At 44.8% G+C, this 26,042-nt stretch overlaps 2 protein-coding genes across 2 annotated transcripts in view; one reads left to right on the plus strand and one right to left on the minus strand.

Annotated features, from left to right (window-relative positions):
• Positions 1-25,865, minus strand: part of T265_06459 (hypothetical protein) — a gene marked incomplete at both ends in the record, with an annotated part of 75,165 nt that extends 49,300 nt beyond the window's left edge. The window contains 10 exons of the mRNA XM_009171727.1: positions 1,164-1,276; positions 2,924-2,998; positions 4,100-4,244; positions 7,608-7,668; positions 11,611-11,745; positions 11,841-11,928; positions 13,019-13,094; positions 14,443-14,516; positions 15,272-15,311; positions 25,776-25,865. Coding sequence (XP_009169991.1) covers positions 1,164-1,276; positions 2,924-2,998; positions 4,100-4,244; positions 7,608-7,668; positions 11,611-11,745; positions 11,841-11,928; positions 13,019-13,094; positions 14,443-14,516; positions 15,272-15,311; positions 25,776-25,818 — 850 coding nt within the window. The remainder of the gene's footprint in view (positions 1-1,163; positions 1,277-2,923; positions 2,999-4,099; positions 4,245-7,607; positions 7,669-11,610; positions 11,746-11,840; positions 11,929-13,018; positions 13,095-14,442; positions 14,517-15,271; positions 15,312-25,775) is intronic.
• On the plus strand, positions 8,074-8,427 carry T265_06458 (hypothetical protein; the record flags this gene model as incomplete). Its single annotated transcript, XM_009171726.1, has 1 exon — positions 8,074-8,427. The coding sequence occupies one exon, from the start codon at positions 8,074-8,076 to the stop codon at positions 8,425-8,427; it is 354 nt and encodes a 117-aa protein (XP_009169990.1).
• Positions 25,866-26,042: the final 177 nt, after the last annotated feature.

Below are 26,042 nucleotides of genomic sequence, written 5' to 3' on the forward strand. Positions count from 1 at the left end.
ATCAGGCTAAAGTGCGGGCTATGTGGTCTTATGGCTGTGAGACTTGGCCTGTTAGAGCGGCGGAACTGGGATGTCTTCAGGTGTTCCACAATCGTTGTCGCAAAACCATAATTCGTGTTGGTTGGTGTTGGCGAATCCGCAACGAGGCAATTTGAAAGCGAGTTTTCGGTTGTGCAACGGGAACTTCTATTGAATAATATGTCCAACACCAAAAGCTGTGTATTCCAAACTATCGTTCGCCGAAGAGAGATATGTTTTCTATGCCCAACTCAGGGTGGCGGAAGCAGAGGGGTGGCCAACCCTTAACCTGGCAGAGGGTGCTTTCGGTGCTACTCACCTTCCAACATGGAGACCGCGTGATCCCCATTGCGTCCGGTTGGAGACGCTCCAGGATACGGCTGTCAACGGATGTCAGCCGTGTTCTTCTTGTCAGTTTCTGTCCAGATTGTCTGAATGAGTCTCTGGAGGTGTAGGCACCTCGGAACGATTGTATTAAGCTGGCACTAGTCCCTTCGCCGTCCACTCTTATGCAGTTCTTCGCAATACGACTTTTAACTAAATCATGGTTATACGTCAGCGAAGCATCAGTGTTGAACATTGATGTAATGTTGTCGATGATGATAAGAAAGAACATGCTACCTTTGTTTAAAGGCTACATTCTAAATGTCATTCAAATATGAACAGCATCCACGGGAGACACTTGAATCCGTTGTTGTTATAGACTTTTACTGTGAATGATTCAAGCTTTTCTGAATACGCTGAAGTTGTGAAGTCTTTTAGGGCGGGAGTACTGTACAAAAATAATGCTCTGTAGCGGTTTGTTTGTTGGTTGTGTTCGTGAGTTCACACGTTAAGGTCAGCGGTAAGTCAGCCGTGTCTTGAAGGCTGTACTAGGGAAGTTTGTCAACCAATGTCACTCCAATGGAAAATTCACATTCACCAATGGGAAGTACTAGCATACCAGATGATGGGGGCGTTTCTGGAAGGAAATTTTGGTAGCGTAGCATAGAAAAGAGATTGGGAAAGCGTAGATTGGTGGTTTCGGAGAGTAGTTGGCTACAAAGAGTGCTGTGACTGTCAGGAACACCTGACGTTTCAAGTGAGAGAGATTAGAAGCAAAACCAAGCCTGACTGACAGGTTGAAAGAATGAATAACAACTTACATGCAGTGAACAACAGCACAAAGAGGATGAGGCTGGACCAGACCATTACACCAGCACAACAGCGTAACGTAACGATCCAAACAAATGAAAGCACGATGCTGACAGACAGACAACTTGATGGTGGAGGAAAAAGATGAGAAATTTTGTATAAGTGAGGTAAGCGGAACATGATATACACATGATGGTCAAATGGGAAAAAACGGGAAGCTCATCGTTTACCGACACATCAAGCAGGCATTAAGCGTTCCATATAAGGATATGATCACAACACGGACAGCGAATACCACGCCGAATGCAAATCCCACCACACAACAATTAAACCGAAGAATTATGACACAGTACTTCCTGGTCGAGCGCAGCTGCTTTGATTAGTCTAGACCGAATAAGGAATTATGGAATTGAATTTCGCTCCTATTTTGCACAAACCTGGGCTTGAAATCCGGTTATCCAACGCGAGACACGTGTGCTACCCTACGATCACCAATGAACACTGACGGATTGGTGGACCAACCAAAGAGCGCATAAGGTGGATTGCTTAAACCTATAGGTTCTGACCAGGAAGAAGGATTTTAATCGAAAATTCTGTAGATATGGAGCTACGTGGTGGTGTAAGTGCCTGTTTTTGGGTTAAATAAACGCGGAGCACGGGCAAAATATTGAAGAAAAAATCAGGAACGGAAATGCTGTAGTTTCCTAGTGACGGACGTTGAATTGGGACAACATAACGTTATTACTACCGCCAACGTCCATCGTAAATAGTTGTGTAGTGCGAAACAGTTTTGAAAAACCAATGAACTAATTCTTTCAGTGTAACGTATTAAAACGTAAAGTATAAAAGTACAGAAAAATGGCAAAGTAGTGAGCTTCTTGTCGATGGAGATAAAGCGACTCAGATAACACAACAAACTAGATAAATGGTCCAGGAAAGACAAACTAGCGCCAATGAACAAGAAATACAACATCGGTTGCAGAAAAGGAGTAATTCACTGTGTATTGTTAAAAAGACCTGTTCGAAAGACGGCAAACTTGGCCATCAAGAGCCAGTCCTTCAGACACACACACGAACAAATGCATTGTTCCGCACCTCGTGTACGGAGAACTGGCAACTGGACGTTCGAAAGTGCTACTTTCATTTGGCACAAACCTCAAATGCCACAGAGCACAACCCACGTAGTGGTGTTTTTCTGGTAGTCACAAGTCGAAAGCGCTGTTAGATCGGAATCCGTCGATAACTAAACGTTGGGCGTGCATGTCAACGTGTTTAAACTACTAGGATATCTTGGAAAAACTGTTGATAGGGGTACAAGGGCAAACTCTGACAACCTATTAGTGTCCAAACCGGCAGGAGATGAAATAATGATACAGATAAGGGTACACAAAGTGTTATCCTAAACGTTGACATTCGGTTAATACTACTGATTAGGAAAAAATCAGCTCTATCACCCATGCACTCACAATTTACACGCAACAGGGACTTCTCACACAAGTCACATGCAGTGGAAACAATGAAGGAACGAAGGATTAACTAAGCCATGTGAGAATAGCTAATGGCAAGCAATGACTACAACAGACAGTCCCTATGGTGTGTTAGTAGTCAACGCTCGGTGTGCAACTGTTAGTCATATCCGAATAGGTACATCAAATACGGTACGGCAAATACACGGATATGGTTTATCGGGAAACTTAACATAAACGCTGAACCGGTAACCCAGTCAACCACATGTACACAAACATGACAGCCAGTGCGATTCAAAACTCACATCAAAATTGTTGGCCAGCTGACAGCCAAGTCGGACGCAATTTTCTCAAAGGCATCGGTCAGGTGCATGATGGTGCTGCGGGTGGAAGTACAGATTGGTATTTAATTGTACCTATGAGGACTAACGTGGTCACAAACCAGAAATGTAACAGCTATGGTTTGGAATTATGGTGGTATGGTGAGCGAAGACTGAGTCCGTGTGGTGGTCAAAAGTAAAAAAGACGAGTGGAGTAGAAATCAGCTAGGAACAAATAATTCTTGCATTTACCAGCGCTACTGAAAAACCCGAACAACACATCAAAATAATTCATTCTTCAAGTCCTGTTATGTGGACGACACTTCTACGCAAAGCTAACGTAGTCTCAGTAAGTGATTATCCAATTCTTGTGCAGCTCTTGAGGCTCAAAAAGAGTTATATTTTGTCAAGTACCCAAAACACAACCTGGTGGCAGGGTATCGGATATCGACATGACAGATGTTCCAAATTCAAGTAGACATCAGCAACATCAATTCGACATCTCGTCAGATATGCTCGATCACAGATTCCGGAGAAGGCACTCGCGTGAGATCCATGGATACCAGTCCACTAGTCGACGCATCAATTGTCAAGGCAGCATCCAATCTAACCCAACCGCATCCGGAAGCCCTCAAAAAGAGTCTCGCGCAGCTGTTTACTGTAAGTTCCAAATTTCCGAAAATAATCTGATTCAGAGAGAGTACTGCGCAAGCGACCTCCCTTCAAGCACTACAGCTTATGTTTGAAAGGCTGAATGGTACTGTTGTTCCCGTGCAAGGATAAGTAATGATTTTTGAGAGTGAGGGCTGCTAACTGTAGTATGACGGACCTTCGCAAGGCCATGACCCATAATAGCTGTGGCATCCTACTAAACACAAGCACACCTGACAAATCACTTTGTCCCATCTGAGAATGCAAGTGCAGTCAAGAGAAAATAACCGTTGTTTTACATACGGATGAAAGTATTATAACATGGGATACTGAAACAGGCCATGCTAAAAAGCGTTCACAATGAGTAAACCAAAGTCCCAGTACATGGATCATGTCAAAAACAGCCGTCTATTTAACATGGGCTCCTAAACGACAACGGCACAAAGTGGACATGCATCGAAACGGTAACGAAGAGTTCGTGAGAAGAATGAAGACTTTATGCAAACTTACTCGCGTCCACGGACCACAGAAACGCCGCTGACACGTTTATCCTGTGAATCAGTTAAGACTATCTGTTGTCCTGCGCTGTCGTAAATTTTTCCCGTCCCATTGGACAACAAGCGATTAATTTGACTTGGCATGCACCGACCAAAAACTGGAACGAGAAGACATCATTTTTCACCACTACGAGTGTGCAAATCAAATTCCGTAACAGTTCGCTTTTACCGGGTGCAGAAGACGGGAATAGATACAAGGATCACGGGTGAACGGCCCTGAGTTTCGCCCAAAAAAGTTCATTACACAGCACACAAAAAAAGAACAAAAAAACTCTATTGATCCACGAGTGGCCAAGAACAGGATTCCAACGGAAAACGAGTGAATCGTATCAAGCAAACAAGGGTTATTCGCATATTCGTCGGTGAAAAGGACGATGGAGAAAGTAGCAGCGTGGTCGAAGAATACCTATGCGGAGTTGCTAGAGTATGTGTGGGTTTCCCAAGGTTACCACGGATAAGTGACGGTGGTCTGAGTACTTAATGTTTAACAGAACAAAATGAAATGACCGAAATGAACCGTTCAAAATCCACAAAACAAAAAAGGAATCCATGTATGTGGGTTTACACCCTGCGTGCACGTCACAGCGGGGACTAGAAGGCGGTTAGTATGGGACCTGACTGCGAAGCACAGAAGCCTAAGCTGGTCAATACAGTTGTTTTGCCAAGATCTCCGAGAGGCGACCAATTGATGGTCACAATACCCACAAAGGTAACTTCGCCGCAATCATTGACTCTCCCGTATCGCCACCAATACACAACTGTCTAACTATACATTGATTCAGAGAGCTTCAACAATTCAAAATCAACTAACCCATTAGGCCATCGCCTGTGGTAAGCGATTGATCCCTCGCTGTCCTTCCTATCATCAGTGAATGCAGCCGGGACGGGTACAACCAAGCTATCCATGCTACGGTTTCCAGATACTACTCTGGTCAGGCGCGCTTTCTCGAAGAAGGATATAATGGGTTCTGGCAAAGGCGGCGACCAACTAAAACATCATTGGCGTCGAGATTATCCCCACAGGTATTTATGAAACCGCTTCCTGCTTTGCTCAAAGTATTTCAATAAATGGTAAAACCGAATTCACGTGTATGGACCAAGAAAACAGTCTATTCACAGGAACATTCAGTACGAAAATAAACCCAGTTCAGTAAACGACTAAATCACTCAGTTCTAGATGAACATTATAAAGCTACGGAGCACCGTGATAGAAGACTATGCTTAGAGGATACGAGCTCGGAATTTCGACACGCATAGATTCAACATAACACCAGCTTGTCCACGACAGCCAAAAGACTTTATCCTTGACAGTTCCCGACAGATGCGGCCGTCTAAAAGTCGTTCAACAGTAGTTTAACTGGCCAACTGCTATTGATCAGTCGGATTTCTTACCCTCTGCGAATCTCTGGAGAGGGAAATGACAATCTTTTACGGCTTCGGAAATACGCGAATGGTTTTTCTCCCCCAATTGTTACCGAGCCACTGACGAACACCATAAACAAGAGATTTAACTGGGCTCCAGGTGGGTCTCCGTCAAAACCCAATTGATATGCGAACGAGCACGTTAGTCAATACCACCAACTCCGTTTACGAATGGAGAAGAGACACTCAGCTGAAGCTTGTCTAAATTATTTGCCCTTACCTGGGAAAAATAGACCGTCCCATATCACCGGACTGAGTCATCAATAGTGTTCATTTTCAGAAGAGGCGCTCGCAGTGAAAGTGGTAATTAAAAAGAAATTAACTTAACCCCCACCGTAACCGGACTCTATGCACCATTCATCTTGAAAACGTGACCTGAGAACAAAACACAGGATTCCGGCCAGGAAGGGGTTGTAAGGACCCCATAATCATAATCCGTCAAATGTTAGACCATGTCTACAATACTGGTTTTCCTTGAATTTATTAGTGCGTTCGACTCGTTACTCTGAACACGCTTGTGCAACCGGGTGAGTAATCATTTACATCATATCCTCTTTGCATTCACATTTGTGGGCAAGTGAGAGCATATGGGATCCTCTCCTAAAGAGTCCTTATAACAGCAGTGACCGACAACGGTGTCTGATCTCTCAAGCTTTGTGTAATTTGGCCACATGGTGAGATACAGAGGACAACTATCGAGGGTCTCCGAAACCCCCACGTTCAAATCTTTCCAACCTGTAACAAGCAGACGAAATTCTCTTGGATTTTTAGAAGAGGGCGTGAAGCTCAAGCAGTGCTAAAAAAGCTGACCACGATCATCCAATCCTTCGGCATGTGCTTCACGAACACAAGGTTCAAGTTCAAGCTGCGGACGATAGAGTGCCTGAACATGTCTATAAAAATTAAAAGTGAACTAGAAGTTGAGGAACGCTGTACGTATGTCAGAAGTTGCATTAGCTCTGACGGTACTATGACAGACGAAGTTAACTCGCGAACGTTAGATGTCGGAATTGGATCCACCAAGTTGCGCCAATCGGGGTTTAAAGAGGTTATGTCGTTGGATCTCAAGTGAGGCGTGCATTGTTGCATGGCTATGAGACTTGGAGACTTCGGGTGAAGGATGAAACATCTCCACAGCTTTGACCATCGACGTTTCAGAATAGTAGCTGGAATCAGCTAATTTGTAGTGGCCAGGAAACGGGATTTCGGTGAGGTAAAAGGTACCAAACAGTGTACTCGACACTGCGAGCTAAAATGGGTTGATCATATGATAAATCATGCTGAGCTACGCCTTGCCAAGACCAGTATTGTTCCTCTTGCTTATTTTGGATTGGCGAGAACCTAGATGGCGATAGTACGTGAAGTCTCTGAAGGGAATGAAAGGTTCTACAAGAAGCTTGGGTACATGTGGTATTGTTCACCTTTCATGATGAGACCCGTGTAATCCTTACCCTAGACTGAAGACATCGAAAGCTATGGCGGCTAATCGAGATCGATTATTATTGAAGATGTGGGTAGCGCGTACGTTTGTGGTAAGCGAGCCCTAGGCCCCCTCCCTCGTCCACTGTTTGTTTTCATTGTATTTGCTCAAATAAACTAACATACGGCATAAGTGGATAGGATACGACGTTTTGACAACAAAGTGAAACAATCATGCATCGTAAAATAGTGGTGACCATTCGGAGAGTTGACGTTTCATTGGTCTGGGGGGATACGTTCTGACAAAATGCTTCTTCAAGTGTTTATTTTCAAGTCGTTTGGGACTTTCTGTCTTCGTAAAGGATAAAAAACAAAGGAGCAAAACTACTCCGGTTATGAAGGTGCTGCTCAAAAAGACCACTGTGTTATTCATATCAATGAGAGAAGTACTAATGTGAAGATTCCGGGAGTGGAAGCACATCAACACACAAAAGGTCATATATGTGGTGCATTTGGACAGTTCATTCGCGCCAATGACATTCTGACGAACAGGAAAGGCAAAAGGCTTGTCGAATGAAGAAACAGGATTCCATTAGAATGAAGAATGACTGAAGACCTACCTGGTTTTGAATTGAATGTGTACGGTGCACACTTGCGAGTTCGAACCAAGTCGTCGATGGGCTGTGGAACGGGAAGACAAAATCGATGTACTCTAGGGACGTAATGAAACTCAGAAAAAACAACACTCCAAGCTGTACAGACCGTGCTTCTGTTGACAAACGATAGAACGAGAAATCTACATATGCACACGTGCACATGGATATATGATCAAACTGCGCCTAGCCACTGCGTCGACAATCGATTTTTGATATTGTACACATGGCTCTCGAACCACAGTGAGACTGATGAGCGAACAGCCGCAATACCAGACATTCAAGATTTTCTCGTACATTCGGGTGCAAATGGTTAGTCTACTGTCAAGTCGCCCAAAGCAATGTACAGAGTAAGTACCGATGCGCATGTCCATCCTCAGCATTAGGAGTGGTTTGTTGATTTTCGGTTAAAAGATTAGTCCGTACGAAACTTATGAGTTTTGTCAGTGTCATTGGAGACTGGACAGAGGCAATATGGAACAAAGCGTTGGGTTTGTATGATAGACAGCCGGAACAACTGCTCCTGCAAATAGTCAGTGACATTGAGCTTGAGGTGCGGCTGAATAAACACAACGTACTTACTCCAAACAGTCCTGGGGCCAAATACAACCTGTCGGTTACTGGAAGGCAGGGTGTTGCGGATGTAACACTCCTAGTAATATACATAATGGAAAGTTCGTTCAATCTCCCAAGTAGACATCCAGTTCCGCTGGGTTCTTCCAGCAAACATGTATGTATCGGGACTTCACAACACTTGACAGCCAAGAATGCACGAGTAACCGTGTGAGTAATGTGAGAGAGCACCGATATCCCAGTTCATTCATAGTCTGAGTTTCGGAAGTCCTAGTCTGGCAGATGGCGCTACTTGATGGTTAGCAAACAACGCTGTCACAAGCTCCACACTATGTGCCATCTAACAACGTAAACATTCCCCACCGACCCAGGGGCAATCGAAAAGCTCATATGCGGACCACATGTAAGAACCAAAGCAATTAGTGCAAATTCATCAAATCACCAAGTATTAAATGGCTTCAAAAAAACCCTCAAATTGTTTTGGAATTGCTAACGCCCTACCCCGTTAAAAAAAAGAAAACATAAGTGATCCCCATATGATTATGTTCCACAGTCATAAGGTAACGCTGCCACGTTGCATAATCTTCGCTTCATTCATCAGAGGTGTCTGAGAGATAGCAGAATGGATGTTGGTCGCCCTAGCAACCATGGGCTTTTCGAAACGGAACCCCAACATGGTCACAGTTGGTATACTAAGGCTCTTTAGTGACACAAACGGTTGGTGTTGTTTGAGTAATGTGTATCTGGTGTGAATCTGAATGAACTGGGTTATTACGTGTGATATTTACTTCTATGAAAATTCCTCAGTAAGAGCGTTACTGAAAAAGGAATAGACAGGAAAGGATAACCATACGCATTTCCCCATTGCTACTGGACACCTGAGAAGCGTAGCCATCTCAGAGATAGTATTATGCCACACCGGCCAGCGCTTGGTCACCCTAATTTCTGCATACAGCAAGGTGAGTAAGCTAAACTGCTGAAAACGTCTTTATATACTTTCAAGTACTGTTCCTTTTCTCAAACCCTGCCGCTCCTGCTCGCGCTTTGGATTACCTGAGCAACGAAACAGGCCATCCGGCTTGGACTCAAGTCCCATAGTTGAACTAATTGTCTCCCCAATCCCTTCAAGTTTGTGGCTGTGCACTTCTGGTGACGTAGAGGTCACTGTGATTGGGTATGTTGATGTCCGTGTGTTGTACACCAATCGACAAAGAACACCCATTCCCGCTGACATCTTCTGTCCGGCAACGCTTGCAGATCTCGGAGCTTAACCAGTCCTTGCCTACTGTACCTTGCAACTCTGGATCTGTCTACTACGGTGTAAATGCCCTTTACGAGCTGAAAGTCCAAATACCACAGGTGATAGTACAGCGCACGTAGATAGGTTAAAAGCTGATGAGTTTCAACTGAGTGTTCGTCCTATATGCCTACTGAAGAGATGCGTTGGCAACAGCTTGCTCCTTTCCAGTTCAAACTCACGGAAAAGTGGAAGTCCTCTGGCCTTATGTTGCCCAACAGGTAAGACTCAATTACTGACGAGGATCGCTCGCTACATGCTAATGCTTCCGGTAAAATGGTGAGGATACCAATCCCCTGCTGTCACGTTTCATCACACTTTTCACGTCTACACAAAATGCACACACTTCACTTGGCCGCTGAGAGGCTCATGGACACTGAAATGAAAGATATCTGTCAAACTTGTCCTCTCTAACGCCCGAGAGCTGACTGAGTCCATACGCGGTGCCGTAACTTCTGTTTGCGGCACAATCAAGCCAGCTTTTTCAAACGTCAGATTACTGATAAGATTGTGGCTTTGGTGACCTGTAGATAGATGCCCTTCGGTATTAGTTACAAACCAGCTAGGCGCGTCATCCGATGCCGGGTAAACCTGAACATACGTGCAGACCAGAAAGTCTGGTAAATCCAGAAGGCCGACGAAATGAAAGAGCGAAAAAGGCTGGGAATAGCCTCCGGCTCTTCCATTTGATTCGAACAGTAGGAGCTTGGATCTCACTCGTCGGTGAAACTGTCAAGGACGACAGGCTCCCTAATATCCATAGAAAAAGAACAGTTGAGCCGTTGGGTAATTATTCAGTTGGCTATCCGCCACTTCTCATTCGGGCTGCCAGCCTACCCAGAAACGTTGAATGCGAATAGGGAGTCATCTCCAATCGAAGAAACACAAGGGTTGTATACCTTTGTTATTAGCCTCGGCGACCTTCCGTCCGTTCCATTCAAGGCGGACGATTGCCAAACTCCTCCACTTATTAGTATCCATCAAGAAGAAACACGTCCACAGAAACTCCGAACAAATTGGTAGTAGCACTGGTCATTAAATAATGGTACTCACGGCGAAAATGAAAACCCGACTCCCAAAAAAACTTTACTAGGGCTTTTAGCGTCACTGGTTCATCGCCGTCTCAAGACGGCACACCAAACCTTGGTCCATGAGCAACAACCGGGATTTCAGCAAGGTAGACCACCTGTTCACACTCCATAAACTGTTACAGAAGTTCCATATATAGAAGCTGCCCAAAACCTTGGCATTTCGACGGCCATTCCAATCAAGCTTCTCCACCAAGGAATACCCATGGGTAAGAATAATAATAATACTAGTCGCTAAGTTGTAACACCCTTTCGGTACCTGGCTGTCATGCCACCAGAAGGAAGCACGAAGGCTGGGATAGTGCCAAGCAGTCGAGATGCCGTGGATGGGTTCGAACCACTGACTTTCCGCTAAGTAATCTTACGCCCTAACCACTGAGCTAACCCGAGACCACAACTTCTTGCACACAATCCGGTCCGTCTGGAAGCGAGCTACCCTACAAAAAATGATATCCGGCGAAAACCTACTCCTTTTTTGTTCGAATTGTCACCGTCAAAGTGAGGTGGAAACCGGAGGGTCCTCAAAATCCCGGTGCAATGTGCCGCGCATGCCGAATCTTCGTCTACTTAGGGCAGCATTGTTCTCTAAGCTTCCTTCGAAACGAGGCAAACGATGGGGTGGAAAACGTGTGAGTTGGGAGAATGGTGTGGAGATAAAAAGAGTCACGAGAGCCTAACCTTGTAGAATGGGGTCCCCATGAGCCCCCCTGCTCTTGACTCGAAACTATCCGGCATCAATGGAGTCTGTGCTTTCAGCTTTGCCAAGATTATCTGACTGAGAATTAGGAGGTATGGACACCTCGGAATAGTTGCAGAGACCGGAATCGGGTGCATTCCCTGTATTATTTTCCCCCACCTTGAGGATTTAAAGAGAAACTAGTGGACTTTGTGGCAGTACGGTAGTAAACTATCAAAGCTGAGTTATTCACGATGATGGCAATGATGATGCGGAAATGTGTTTAGGAATGATTTTTTTACATGCCATGATAGGGCTAACTTCATGGTCATTTACCACATGGAAAAATTCCGGATCCGTAGCATTTTTTCCGTCCAAACAGATCATGAGCTCACGAGCTGATAGTGGGTTCGGAGTATTATACGGAGATTTCCATGACCAGTAGTAGTCCGGGCAAGAAGACACGCAAACCTGAACAAGAAATGAGAGGGTAATACGAAAAAATTACTAATAGGACAGAACTACCTGAAATAGCAATCCATATAAGGTTAGCACAAACGGCTTACTTGGGGTGTTGGGCATCCGGTAAAGACGGCGACCGGGGCCATCCTCAAACAGAGTGACAGGTCGAAGAAATACAGGAATGGCCTGCCACTAAAAAGACGGTGAACAACACATGAACATGATTGGTATAAAAACGTGAATGACATACGTAAGGACCAGTGAGAAAGCGAAGGAAACAATACCTCAAATCACACGAGTCCATCGATGGTGTGGCGGACAAAAGCAATGAGCTGAACACGAAAGGTCTGTGTCCGAATCACGGGTGCAAAAAATTGTTTTCTGCTCCATATCATATAGCGGAACGCTGAAAAGGACTGGTACCAAGTTCAGCTAATTAGCACACGCTGCTTTTCTCCTCAAAACACTTCTGAGTCTTGATTCGACCCAAGTGAGTGGCGCTGTTTATGTTTACCCCACATTGTACTACATACAAACGAGACCGGTCTATCGAACCGAAGCACCGTAAACGAATTATAGATAACGTAAGATGGCTCAAGATCTAGTTCTTTTTAAATGATGAAGCGTCACCTACGCTCTTACTACAAACCTTCAGAAGCGGGAGCAAACACCTATCTGTGTAGATTTTCGATATTCTTGAGGTGATATACATCTTACACATCAGTTAGAGAACTAAGGAACAGAAACTGTCTCACAGTGAGACCACTCTTCAGTGACCATTTCTTCATAGTGACAATTTTCTTTAGGCCCGTTCAATTCCTTGTACGCTTTTCGTACAATGGGTGACCGCCACTTTCACAGTAATAGCCGGGAGAAATGTGTAACAAGGTCAACGGCCAGGCAGTTTCTTTTCGAAGATTAAAAAATGAAATGTTGACATCGTATGAAGGCTTATTTAAGCTCCCAGGAAAATCTTCGAGTTACAACACTGCATCATCAGCCGGCATGGAACGACCGTTTCGGGCGGTCCGTCGGCGTTCATTGTGGAAGGATTTTGAGAGATCCTGAGTGGATTGGTTGAAGAAGCTAACACACATGATAGTCGGCCACATCATGTTGATGTACTGTTTGCTTCGTTTATATCAGTAGTATCCAGATCGAAACGGAACAAGAGTTATAATAGTGACAACACGGTTGTTGTAATGTCTGTGGAGACCTACATCGGGTTCGTCAGCTAGTTCAACCGAAGACAACAGTAAACAGCATATGCACAAGAACTTACGGAACATCTCTCCCACAAACCTGACCCTTGGAATTCGTCGGGTAAACAACACGACGGTAATCACCCATTGCAAAACCTGAAATAAGAGAGTCAATATAAAAGGGTGTTTCGGGTACCAAAAACGAATCAATGGTTGAGAAGAAAGAAGAAAGAAAGCGTTCGGTTGTTGGGTCTGTTCGCCGAGCTTGGCAGTTGGATCGCAAACGTTTCATCACCAATCGAGGTGACATCGTCAGTGCAGGGTTGAGTGGGTCAGCTGTTGCTACAATTTGTTATCCACAGTAAAGGTCGAAGAAACTCAACGAATCCGGCTTTGTCAGAAAGGTGATCGTATTCAAAAGGATAGGTTATTTCTAAGTACGTCATGGGTTGTGAGTGAAACAATTAGCGCTTACGCACACGGATTTCCGTGTCGTACATGCTTACCACTTGGGCCATCTCGCCCCCATGGTTGAGAGCGTCCACTCATAACATACACAAACAGAATTTAATTTTGTTCTCTCCGTTGTGCGACTGTTACTGCTACAATTTGTTATCCACAGTAAAGGTCGAAGAAACTCAACGAATCCGGCTTTGTCAGAAAGGTGATCGTATTCAAAAGGATAGGTTATTTCTAAGTACGTCATGGGTTGTGAGTGAAACAATTAGCGCTTACGCACACGGATTTCCGTGTCGTACATGATGCATTGAATCAATCCTTTCAACACCAACCGTTCTGCTACCCTCGTCGCTCCATAGAATGCCAGGAAAATGTCAGTCCAAACTGCATGAGAAGCCAACACGATTCGCGCCTAATACCCTTCCTCCATGCGGTTGAGTCAATAGAAAAGCTAACCCGTTAGACTGGCACAGGCACGTCGGCCGATAGACAGAGAGATAGCATACATGGTCATAATCAAGATGCAGTGTTGTGTTTGCAAGTCGACCAGGTTGTGTTTTTTACAGTTCTACCTTACTAAAGACCCCACTATAAATACCGAATTGCCGATCGACCTTATACTCACAGAAAAGCCAGTCTATTGTTGTTCTCCAAGTCATCACAGCCATCATATGCCCGCAGCATATAGGATGTCCATCGAATAGTTCTACTGTGAGCATACACAAATGCACGTCACAAGTTTGTTACTAGCTTGTTTGTGTGTACGCAAGCTGACATCCCGAACACAAATACAGGCCCGGGTGACCGAGTGGAAAAATCGAAGATTATTGAGTCGAGGAATATGTACTTTAGAGAGGGTCACCAAACACAGGCCACATAATCTGTCCATTTGCTGTTTTGGGGCTATTGTTTCAGTAAAACAACAGTGGAGTTCTTCCGGAGACAGGAAATAACGAAAACAAAGGAGATGAAGGTACATGGATAGGACTAAGTGGACTGTACGAAATGAAAAGACACGTGGAAAAGGAATCAATACAGCACTTACTCCAAAGCGTAACGATTACAAATCCGACGAGAAAAAGTAGGAACAGCAAGCAACATGGAAGGTCTGTGCATGATCTGGAAGTGAAACAGGACGCGTTGGCTTAGGCAGAACTAATAAAACGAAAAATCAGCTAAGCAAAACATAATCCGCTAGGAGTCAATTCCACTACACGTTCGCTTCGCGTGTCAGATGACCGTAGTTCAAGTCCTGGAACAGTTATAGGATATCCACTATTGACGAGCACCTTTGGTGTGGACTCCCCAGAATAATTACTTCGTACTAGGAGGACGACTGTTAAAATGAGAGCGATATGAATCTGAACAATACATACTCCGCAAACCCCACAACTAAATCAAGAAATGTCACCGTTGGATATACGGTTCACTTGTGTTATGATGTTATGGTATAATCCATTTGAAAAAATCCACATAATCGCGGGTGGCAGTGGAGCGAATTCGACTTCCCGAATAAGCATCTAAACTCTTGAGGTACGATAGTTAAGTTAATTTAATAAATTAAAGTCATTAAAACAGAAAATAAATCTTTCAAAAACGATAGTGCGAAAGCATCTTAAAGAGAAGTCCCTGTAAGTCCGGTGAATTTACTAATAGAGTCTACCAAACAAAACTTTTCGTATGCAATGGGGCCCCCTTTGCCGCCGCTCTCCACAGCTGTTTCCCGGTATGCCTATCTAAGGCGAAATAGCCCACCGTTTTCCGCCAAACCAGACTTTTTTAGTTTTTTTGCACGAAACGGAATTCTGTCATCAGGACATAACGCCCATAAAGCTTTACTATAAGCAGCGCCATACTATGGGTATGAAACTTGCCTTTTGCTGACAGGACCAAAACGGGTTGTTTTTTCAATGTCTGTAAGTAGGTAAAAAAAATTAATCAGATTAGAAACCACCAGGGGCAGTCTGGAATCGGCTGATCCCTAAAATTCATCTAAGAAAAGTGGCGAGAGGCGAAAAGTGAACGCTCATCGCGTTAAACATGAACCCTTTCATCAAATGGAGTGGCTACATCCGTCGGTTCTATTCAGCAACACCAACGTCAAGAAGATGATAGCTAACACATCCCACCAAATCGATAACACCTGGTTGAAGAGGCGACGGTCTAATTTTTTTCCGGGATGCTAGTTGATGAACAACCTAATCCTTATGTGGTCTGTGGAACTTGACAGTAGAGTCAGCAGCGTATGCCAACTAGCGCCGGATGGCATCCAAGTCGGATCTACTGGTGAACAGTGGTCAATCCACCGAACGTCTGCGCACCGTAGAATGGTTATAGGCGGTGGCGCATGCAAGCATTTGGCGCCGGCGTAGGTGTAAAAAATGACACGAGTGGACGTGCAAAAGCCTGTTGCGGGTCATCGACGAGCTTGAAATTGATGTTATCACAACAGACACCGGCACCAGTTAATGGATTATCATGAAGGGGCCGCTTCCGGCGCAATGCCACGCCCCCTCCAGTATAGCACTACCGAACCGTTATAAAGAGCTACCGACAAACACCACCAAAGTGACAACGAACAACCTGGAAGTATTCCATTAGGCCTACGGTTAATGTCATCCTCAGGACAGTGCCAGGCAGCACTGACTAGAGGTGGGAATAAACTGATCCTAGTTCCATTACGTCTACATGTTTGCGTTAAAAACGTCTGTGAATATATATATACATATATATATATATAATGCGAAAAATCCGGGACTGCTTGTTGTGCCCACGGACGTCTGGATGAAGGGTTCCATCAAAAAAGGCAATAAGGTGAGTGAACAGGGAGGGCATGACGTCGCCTCATAGGTGCTGATGGTCGCAAGAATCTTTCTGTCTAAAACCAACTATTACTGTGTTGTAACCTGGAGGAGTTTGGTCCTGTTCTAATAATCCTGACAACATCATGGCCAAACGAGTTTGGAATCCACCCTTAGATAAAGATGCTGTGGGATTTGCGAAATCCATTTTAAGAAATCCTGGACAGAACTTTAACAATCAGTGTGTTTCATCTTTATAGTGAGCTAACTCTCACCAATTTCCAGTAAGGCGAAAGCAATATATGTAGAGAAGGAAGGAACAATGCAATATAACTAGATTTCAAGGAATTTAATCTACCTTATACTGTTTCACATCATTTAGTAGGGGGCGAGATTATCCAAGTGGTTAGGGCGCAAATTTACTGATCAGAAGGTCAGTGGTTCGAACCCGACCTCTGCCTCTCGACTTCCCATGTCTAGGCTTGGGCAACCTGGCAGTATCCCAGCCCTCGTGCTTCCTTCGGGTGGCATGGCAGTTAGGCACCGAAAGGGTACTACAGCTGAACGAATTTTTTTTGCATCATTTAGTAAATTCTTGATTGCGGAGAAATGTCAGACATATCTAAGTCCAGTATATCCCCGTTAATAACCACAAAAGGTGAAGTTATAAAAGGTAGTTGACCGGGACAGTCGCAGGTATCCCAGCCCTCGTGCAACTTTCGGGTGGCATGGCAGTTAGGCACCGAAAGGGTACTACAGCTGAACGAATTTTTTTTGCATCATTTAGTAAATTCTTGATTGCGGAGAAATGTCAGACACATCTAAGTCCAGTATATCCCCGTTAATAACCACAAAAGGTGAAGTTATAAAAGGTAGTTGACCGGGACAGTCGCAGGTACGGATGGGATAGTTGAGTGTGAAACAAAGCGAGAATTCAACTGGACGATCGGCGCTCAAATTACACTCGTTTCGTTTGCAAATGTTTCTTTACGTAAGGTTGTTATCTCTGTTAGTTTTCAGATGTTGTAATCAAGCCACGACGAACCTAACTTGTACCATTGATATTATGTATATACTCTTGCGAGTTGCAACAAGTATGGAGCGTCCCCTACGTCTTCTGCACCTTTTTATGGGAAAATTCGACGAGTTCACTGTAGGACCGAGACACTGGTGCATCAGCTGGATTTGTCCAACAGGTTGCCGTGCGAGCCCGTCTGCCTAGGACGACAAATTTCTATACTGGCTGGGTAAATTTTAGAAAAAAGCAAGCGGAGATAGTTGCAAGGTGAGATATTCTACCACTGAAACCAAACAGTAATTACAGGAGCCTTACTAAGTGACAGGCTCTCGTGTGTAGCTTCACCTCATTTTCTAACTTACGTAGCTATTTCACTCAGTGAGAGTGTTACTTTTAAAGCTACTTTTTGGGCTATTAATCCAGTTAAATCGTCTCAGCTGAAGAAACCATATCATAAAAAGGTAATTTGGTGGCGCAAAAGCACCGGCCGCTTTTCGTGACAGTCGATTCGCATAAACCAAACAAATGAGGAAAGGCACCACTACTGTGATTTCTCCTTTCAAGAGATGAAAGAAAGTGAATTTAACAAAATAATCTCGGGTGTTAATATTATTACTACCGTGATAATCATCGCCGAACTCTCATGCTACACGCTAACAGGTTGCTTCTGAGTGACGTGCTACCGGACAATGAGTACACTAGTATGCAAACATCCTCTCACCCAAGAGCCCATTTGGGTTTTTAAGGCCCAAGTGACGGTTGTTCATATCTTACAGATCTCGATTTAAATACATCTAGTTCTGGTTTGTGATAAGTCGCCTGTCGTCTCGAATCTGTGGTTAAATCCACCGAAACAATCACATGCTGACGCGACTTTTTTGAAGATCTCGGTTGGAAATTCCGTGATTTATGTAAGTCAGGGCAAAATAATTCCATGATCAACAGGTATTTTTCTAACGGGATGTGACCCGGATTCATTCTAGGGGAAGTCGAGGAACGATGCTTACTAAAAGCCAGCTTTGCTCTCAGAATAGCTGCTCTAATTGCAAAATAACCTGAAACACGGGGACAGTCTGCGGAAGAACCAACACCAGGATGTGAACCAAATGTAGAGGATAAGAATAATAATGAATAATCGCTCAGCTGTTACACCCTATCAGTGCCTGACTGCCATGCTACCCGAAGGAAGCACGAAGGCTGAGATGGTATCAGGTTGCCCAGGCCTGGACAGAAGCAGTCGAGACCTAGAAGTTGGGATCGAACCACGGACCTTCGGATCAGTAAGTTCTCGCTTGCGAAGCCTCGGCAACATTCAAAACGAATACGTGGTGGTCAACCGGCGTCATAATCTCTAGCTACAAAACCCTTGACTCTAACACCATGAGAGATTAGAATTCGACAGTAGACAGAACTTTAACAATCAGTGTGTTTCATCTTTATAGTGAGCTAACTCTCACCAATTTCCAGTAAAGCGAAAGCAATATATGTAGAGAAGGAAGGAACAATGCAATGTAACTAGATTTCAAGGAATTTAATCTACCTTATACTGTTTCACATCATTTAGTAGGGGGCGAGATTATCCAAGTGGTTAGGGCGCAAATTTACTGATCAGAAGGTCAGTGGTTCGAACCCGACCTCTGCCTCTCGACTTCCCATGTCTAGGCTTGGGCAACCTGGCAGTATCCCAGCCCTCGTGCTTCCTTCGGGTGGCATGGCAGTTAGGCACCGAAAGGGTACTACAGCTGAACGAATTTTTTTTTGCATCATTTAGTAAATTCTTGATTGCGGAGAAATGTCAGACATATCTAAGTCCAGTATATCCCCGTTAATAACCACAAAAGGTGAAGTTATAAAAGGTAGTTGACCGGGACAGTCGCAGGTACGGATGGGATAGTTGAGTGTGAAACAAAGCGAGAATTCAACTGGACGATCGGCGCTCAAATTACACTCGTTTCGTTTGCAAATGTTTCTTTACGTAAGGTTGTTATCTCTGTTAGTTTTCAGATGTTGTAATCAAGCCACGACGAACCTAACTTGTACCATTGATATTATGTATATACTCTTGCGAGTTGCAACAAGTATGGAGCGTCCCCTACGTCTTCTGCACCTTTTTATGGGAAAATTCGACGAGTTCACTGTAGGACCGAGACACTGGTGCATCAGCTGGATTTGTCCAACAGGTTGCCGTGCGAGCCCGTCTGCCTAGGACGACAAATTTCTATACTGGCTGGGTAAATTTTAGAAAAAAGCAAGCGGAGATAGTTGCAAGGTGAGATATTCTACCACTGAAACCAAACAGTAATTACAGGAGCCTTACTAAGTGACAGGCTCTCGTGTGTAGCTTCACCTCATTTTCTAACTTACGTAGCTATTTCACTCAGTGAGAGTGTTACTTTTAAAGCTACTTTTTGGGCTATTAATCCAGTTAAATCGTCTCAGCTGAAGAAACCATATCATAAAAAGGTAATTTGGTGGCGCAAAAGCACCGGCCGCTTTTCGTGACAGTCGATTCGCATAAACCAAACAAATGAGGAAAGGCACCACTACTGTGATTTCTCCTTTCAAGAGATGAAAGAAAGTGAATTTAACAAAACAATCTCGGGTGTTAATATTATTACTACCGTGATAATCATCGCCGAACTCTCATGCTACACGCTAACAGGTTGCTTCTGAGTGACGTGCTACCGGACAATGAGTACACTAGTATGCAAACATCCTCTCACCCAAGAGCCCATTTGGGTTTTTAAGGCCCAAGTGACGGTTGTTCATATCTTACAGATCTCGATTTAAATACATCTAGTTCTGGTTTGTGATAAGTCGCCTGTCGTCTCGAATCTGTGGTTAAATCCACCGAAACAATCACATGCTGACGCGACTTTTTTGAAGATCTCGGTTGGAAATTCCGTGATTTATGTAAGTCAGGGCAAAATAATTCCATGATCAACAGGTATTTTTCTAACGGGATGTGACCCGGATTCATTCTAGGGGAAGTCGAGGAACGATGCTTACAAAAAGCCAGCTTTGCTCTCAGAATAGCTGCTCTAATTGCAAAATAACCTGAAACACGGGGACAGTCTGCGGAAGAACCAACACCAGGATGTGAACCAAATGTAGAGGATAAGAATAATAATGAATAATCGCTCAGCTGTTACACCCTATCAGTGCCTGACTGCCATGCTACCCGAAGGAAGCACGAAGGCTGAGATGGTATCAGGTTGCCCAGGCCTGGACAGAAGCAGTCGAGACCTAGAAGTTGGGATCGAACCACGGACCTTCGGATCAGTAAGTTCTCGCTTGCGAAGCCTCGGCAACATTCAAAACGAATACGTGGTGGTCAACCGGCGTCATAATCTCTAGCTACAAAACCCTTGACTCTAACACCATGAGAGATTAGAATTCGACAGTAAGGGATGGTTGCTGAGAATCCACAGACAGCTCATTAAGGTTTCCGATCTGTTTGGAGCTCATCAAGTAAGCCAGGACTCCGAGATCGAGGGAGGTCGATTGCATTCGTATGAATGTTGAATGGATGCAGAAACCAAAAACCCGATGGAATCCCTCATACTCAGTAGAATTCGGATATGCTTCGACGCAGCGTGCAGCAAAAATGCTGTCCGACATTTCACTGTGAAGATATTCAATAACGTTTTGTCAGATGGTGATATTTCTTATAAGTGGTGTGAGGGATTGCGGAAAATCTGAAGACATTCCGCTACCAGTTTCACGCAATTTTGGGCTTATTTGTAGAATTAGGACTGTCTACTGGGCCTTGCATAGAACGGAAGTGAAAGTGGGCTGTCCACGGACTTTGAACAATCATCCAGTATTAAGTATATCAAGCTGAATGCCTCCGCAACGTAACCTTGAGACCTGTGTGCTGTGGAGTCTGGTTGGAGTCTACAGTTCCGGTCACTTTTTCATGCATGAGGAAAACAACTAGTGGATCCCGTCTACCAGGATGAGGACGAGATTATAACTCCAACCAATGATTAGATACTGTTGAGAAAGCAGCCTCCAAACGAACATTTCCATTTCGTTTCTAATAATGTCCTCTCTTCCACTGTGGCTTATCATATCCCGCGTTACGGAACTTCTAGGTTGTTTATCGATGAGGCAGTGTGCAATTAATAAAACAACTGGACTTGGTGGAATGTATTTCTTAAGAACAACTTGATGGTTCGACATGCATGCTGGGGCAACAAAGAGCGTCAAAATCTAAATTAGTAGCACAGTTACAACAGACACCTTCCGGAGTGTCAACATCCTATCGTCATTGGCAAGTTTTCGTAAATAAACCGGTCGGTCCACTTCAGTAAGCTCAACCTTCTGGCTACAGTCCTTACAATCCTATTCAGGAGTTCCTAAACCTATTCTATGAGTATTGCACTTTTAGACGTATTTCTTCTCACCCTTAGTTATCCAGACAAACGAAACCGCCGACCATGTGAGCACGAAATGGGCTCAATGCTGCATACAGTAATGGTGATGAGGACGCATTAGGGTAACCTCAGTTGGTCCGCACGGAATAAGGGTGATTTGGGGAACGATCTGACAAAAATTTGTTTAGAGTGCGCCTCTGAAAGAGCCTAGAAAGCTACCACATCGTCAGCAATGGGAAGTTACCTGTCCACCTGCACAGGGGGTTAAGAGAACATCTAGAACATTGCCACTGGCAACCTGTACTTCACTTTGAGTTGGTTAAGTACTAAGGTTGTTAGCACGGATTATTTTATCACCGATCAACAGGGTATTGAATCAAGTTGAAAGCGAATCGTTATGGAGAGGGGAAAATACCGTGGTGCAAGGGTTTGTGTACCACCACGACTCATTGAGCCACGCTAGAGGTGTCCGCGCGACACCCACAGTCTCTCACACCAGGTTGACCAATGGTAAGGGGTCTGACCAACATTCCCCTGGTCCTCCAGGTTGGGGGTTGGAAAACATGCCGACTTTTTCTCTAAGTAATAATGCACCCGCATTTCCCAAGAAGCCCCGATGGCTTACAGTAAGCCATTTGAGCCAAAGGCTTTAGTTGAGGACTCTAATCATCCTGCTGTCTAGGGCTGGGCGTCCTGGTCGTATTCAATCCCAGATACAACCATGGATTGCACACATGAATAAACTCATGCCACATCGGCCGTCGCGTGGTGTCACCAGCCAGGCAGCCTTACTTGCAGCATACAACAGGGTGGGTAAGCAAAAACAAGCTACTGCTGACGCCTCTTCTTTCTCTTTTAAACGCCTTTTCTTCTTCCTCTCCCCAACCCATTAATAACTCTCCCATCGTAGGCCCAACAGTTAGGACTGATGACTCCGTATGTCTTGCATCGGTTTTGCAAGCAACACCTGCGTATCATCTGCCAATCACCTCAGACATCTCGAAATCAATCTACAGGCTTCGACGCCCAGTCTATCTGGCCGCATTTAATGTCCGCACTCTGAAGCAAGTGGGAAAACAAGCTGCTCTTGTTCTCACACTGGACTCGCTTGGCACTGATGTATCAAACACAAGAATTCAAGATACAAGCACAGTGATTGAGCTAACTGTTCTATCAATCTCCACTCAGTTCCGGCTGCCCACCTCTGGTGATGCAGAGGCTGCTGCGGCGGGATGTGCAGGGGTTGGTATTGTCCTGAGTTACCGGACGGAAGGATCATTGCTTGGTTGAATACCTTTTAATATTGCCCTTTATGGTTCGTCTGGTTGTAGTGAAAGTTACGCTTTACTGCTATTTCCATTAATTCACTTTCACTTGTCATTTCAGCCTATGTGAAGGAGTCTCACAAGTGGGAAGTTGGTAGATGTCTATCGCGTGCTTACTTCCCAACTGACTGTAGCTCCGACGCCACCAAGGACGGTTTTTACGAGGGTCTGAATGTTCTACTGCGGCGAGCTAGAAGTTCAGATATCGTGGTGGTTGCCAGATATCTGAATGTACAAGTTGGTAGACTTCGCACATCTGAGACTCAATTAGAAGGCCGATATTGATTGGACTCGGTACGTACAGACAATGAGGAACGATTTGTCTAACTGTGTGCTGTTCGCAGCCTGTTTTTGAGCAGTACTAATTCCCGAAATAGCCGAAGTCGTTTGGCCACATGGTGTCCTCCAACAAGTACCAGCGGCGTACCTAAATTGGTCACACCACCATCAGTCGCCGACAGGGCGGATCAACAACTACCGCCGCTTGTTTGAGAACACTTGTGTGGACTCTGGTCATGCGCTCGTTTGGAGTCACTTTCCCCTTCGACTTCCAGGGCCGCGTAAGTGGCGTGCAGATCGCTTACTAACTGATAGACTGGAAGATTCCGAAGTCATGACGTTGGAAGATGTTGAAAGTGGTCACCACAGCTTTGCACAGTGCCGAGAGTTTCGCCTGTGACACGATAAAAGATGTTTGAGAACACTTGTGTGGACTCTGGTCATGCGCTCGTTTGGAGTCACTTTCCCCTTCGACTTCCAGGGCCGCGTAAGTGGCGTGCAGATCGCTTACTAACTGATAGACTGGAAGATTCCGAAGTCATGACGTTGGAAGATGTTGAAAGTGGTCACCACAGCTTTGCACAGTGCCGAGAGTTTCGCCTGTGACACGGTGGCAAAGTAGTGGCACTGTTTGAATCCCGGATAAGTGTTCCCACCCGCTTCGGTCAGAATTCAACATCCCACATAAAAAGGCCTTGCAGGACTGATAAAAGTCGGGGTGCACACCCCAGAAAGGAAATCTCTGAGAATCTCCAGTGGTAACTGAGAGCCACTTGATCTAACTGAATCCACGACTGGCTTGCTAGTGATAGTCTCCGAGTAACTCGGTGTGAGAGCTGATGCTGAAGGTTCGTGCTAGCTAGGAAGGGAGGATGTTCAGAATATAGGTGAACAAGTCATTTCCCGTTATTCGCACGCTGAGAATCGAACCCGAACCGTTCACCTAACTGTGCTTCTTCCGGGCCTTTTCGTTGAACTTGGGCGTTCAGATCACTCGTCAAGAAAACTGAATACGCTTTTATTACTGGTTAAAGCAGTAAAATCAGTAAAATCAGCCGCTGACTTTCCGATCATACGATAACCAGCTGTTTGTCGTAGCTAAATAATAAGGCAGACGTCGTACAGTATGGTGCTGGAATCCCGCAGTGCTCATACTCATGGTTTGGATGGATCAAGTCTTAATAATAGTAATAATAATGATAGTCAATAACCATTCAACACCCTTTAGGTGCCTCGCTGCTATGCCAACTGAAGGAAGCATGAGGACTGGGATACTGCCAGATCATCCAAGCCTAGACAGGAGCAGTCGAGGTCGGATTCGAACCACGGACCTTCCGGTCAGTAAGTTTATGCCTTAACCACTGAGCTACTTCGAGTCTTATGACAGGAGTGATCATTACCGCCACTAACGCCTTCTTGTGATGGGGACGTCGGAGATTTGGCTCGAACTGATGCTTTGCAGACAATCGGAGGTTGTTTTTGTTCGGGACTAGACTTATGGATGCAGTCGGGGCATCGTCGTTGGGGTCAACGGCTTTTCGGTTTGTCAGCTGTTACGTCTTACCCTGAGATCGGCTCGAGCACGCGCTAAAGTGACAAGCGATGTTCCGATTGTATCTATTAGGGTACAACTGTTTTCCGGGTAAACAACGATCAAGGGTTTCTGGTGGGCTCACATGTTTAAACGAGGTGTTCTAACAACTATGTACCTCAGCCTTCAACAACCAAAGTCGGAGAACATTTGAACCAGGGCGGTCTTGCACTGTTGCTGTTGCGTGCTAAGCTCCAAGAAAAATTACTGGGTTTCTTCCACTTCCAAACAAAAACCACGTATTCACCCTTTCCAAACGTAGCTATCGGGTAGCAATTTGCTCATATTAAGATGCTGATATCCAAGTAACCTCAGCGGGAGGGACGTTAGAGACCAGTAGGACCAAACGGACACGCATGGCTAAGAAGAGTAATGAGCCGTTTCTTCTCGACACGTTGAACGTCCTGCAGAGTGCTGTCACTAACTCTTCGATTCATAATGACTTCGTTCAGCTTCAGACCAAGTTGAGACTGCAGGGCACTTCCGAAAGCAGACCGCAAACCGCGAACATTGTTGTGGCAACAAAACCCATACAATAACTATACAATGAATATGGGAGTCGTGAACGGAAGTCCCTTGAACGAGTGACAACCCTGAGTCCTTCATATCATCCTGAAACCATAAAGACCTCAAGAAACGTTCGGACTGCCTACTTTTGACATTTAAAAGCCAACATACCCCTTGTGAGCCAAACGTGATCGAGACTGTAACCAAATGGGTTTGGAGAAATTTGGCGGCATGTTAATCTAATGCATGGTACCGCTCGGACCCTATGGAAAGGAGGTACTGAAGCTGACATCGGACACCCAAAAATACTCCCAAGTCAAAGTCTTGGCAAACCATCACCATTCCGCGAAAACCGAAAGTAATCCGTTGTTGCTACTGGTTCAGGTCAAACCACTTGAGGAAAATACCAATATGAGGTTTAATTTCAGGTCCCAAATAACAGAAAAAGTCATCAAATGGCAATAGGATTTCCACAAACCCTTGGAAGGTACTGTGAGCCTAGCGGAGCTGGACTGTCCCATCCTAAACGCCTACGACCGAAGGTGCGACAGCGTATCCGAAGGGCGCGCTTGTTCCTCCGTTATGAGAGAACGCGGAGTGCAATGGTTAGATTGACAAGGTCGTCTAGTGCAGGAGAGTTGCATGGGTCGACCCAGAACGCAATTTTTCAGAAACCCATGACTGCGCCAGTATCGTGGCATTTATGCAGTTGCTTGCTTCAAATATTCAATGACTATTGAACGGC

The sequence above is a fragment of the Opisthorchis viverrini genome (assembly GCF_000715545.1).
Source record: "Opisthorchis viverrini unplaced genomic scaffold opera_v5_137, whole genome shotgun sequence".
In the NCBI taxonomy this organism is placed as follows: domain Eukaryota; kingdom Metazoa; phylum Platyhelminthes; class Trematoda; order Opisthorchiida; family Opisthorchiidae; genus Opisthorchis; species Opisthorchis viverrini.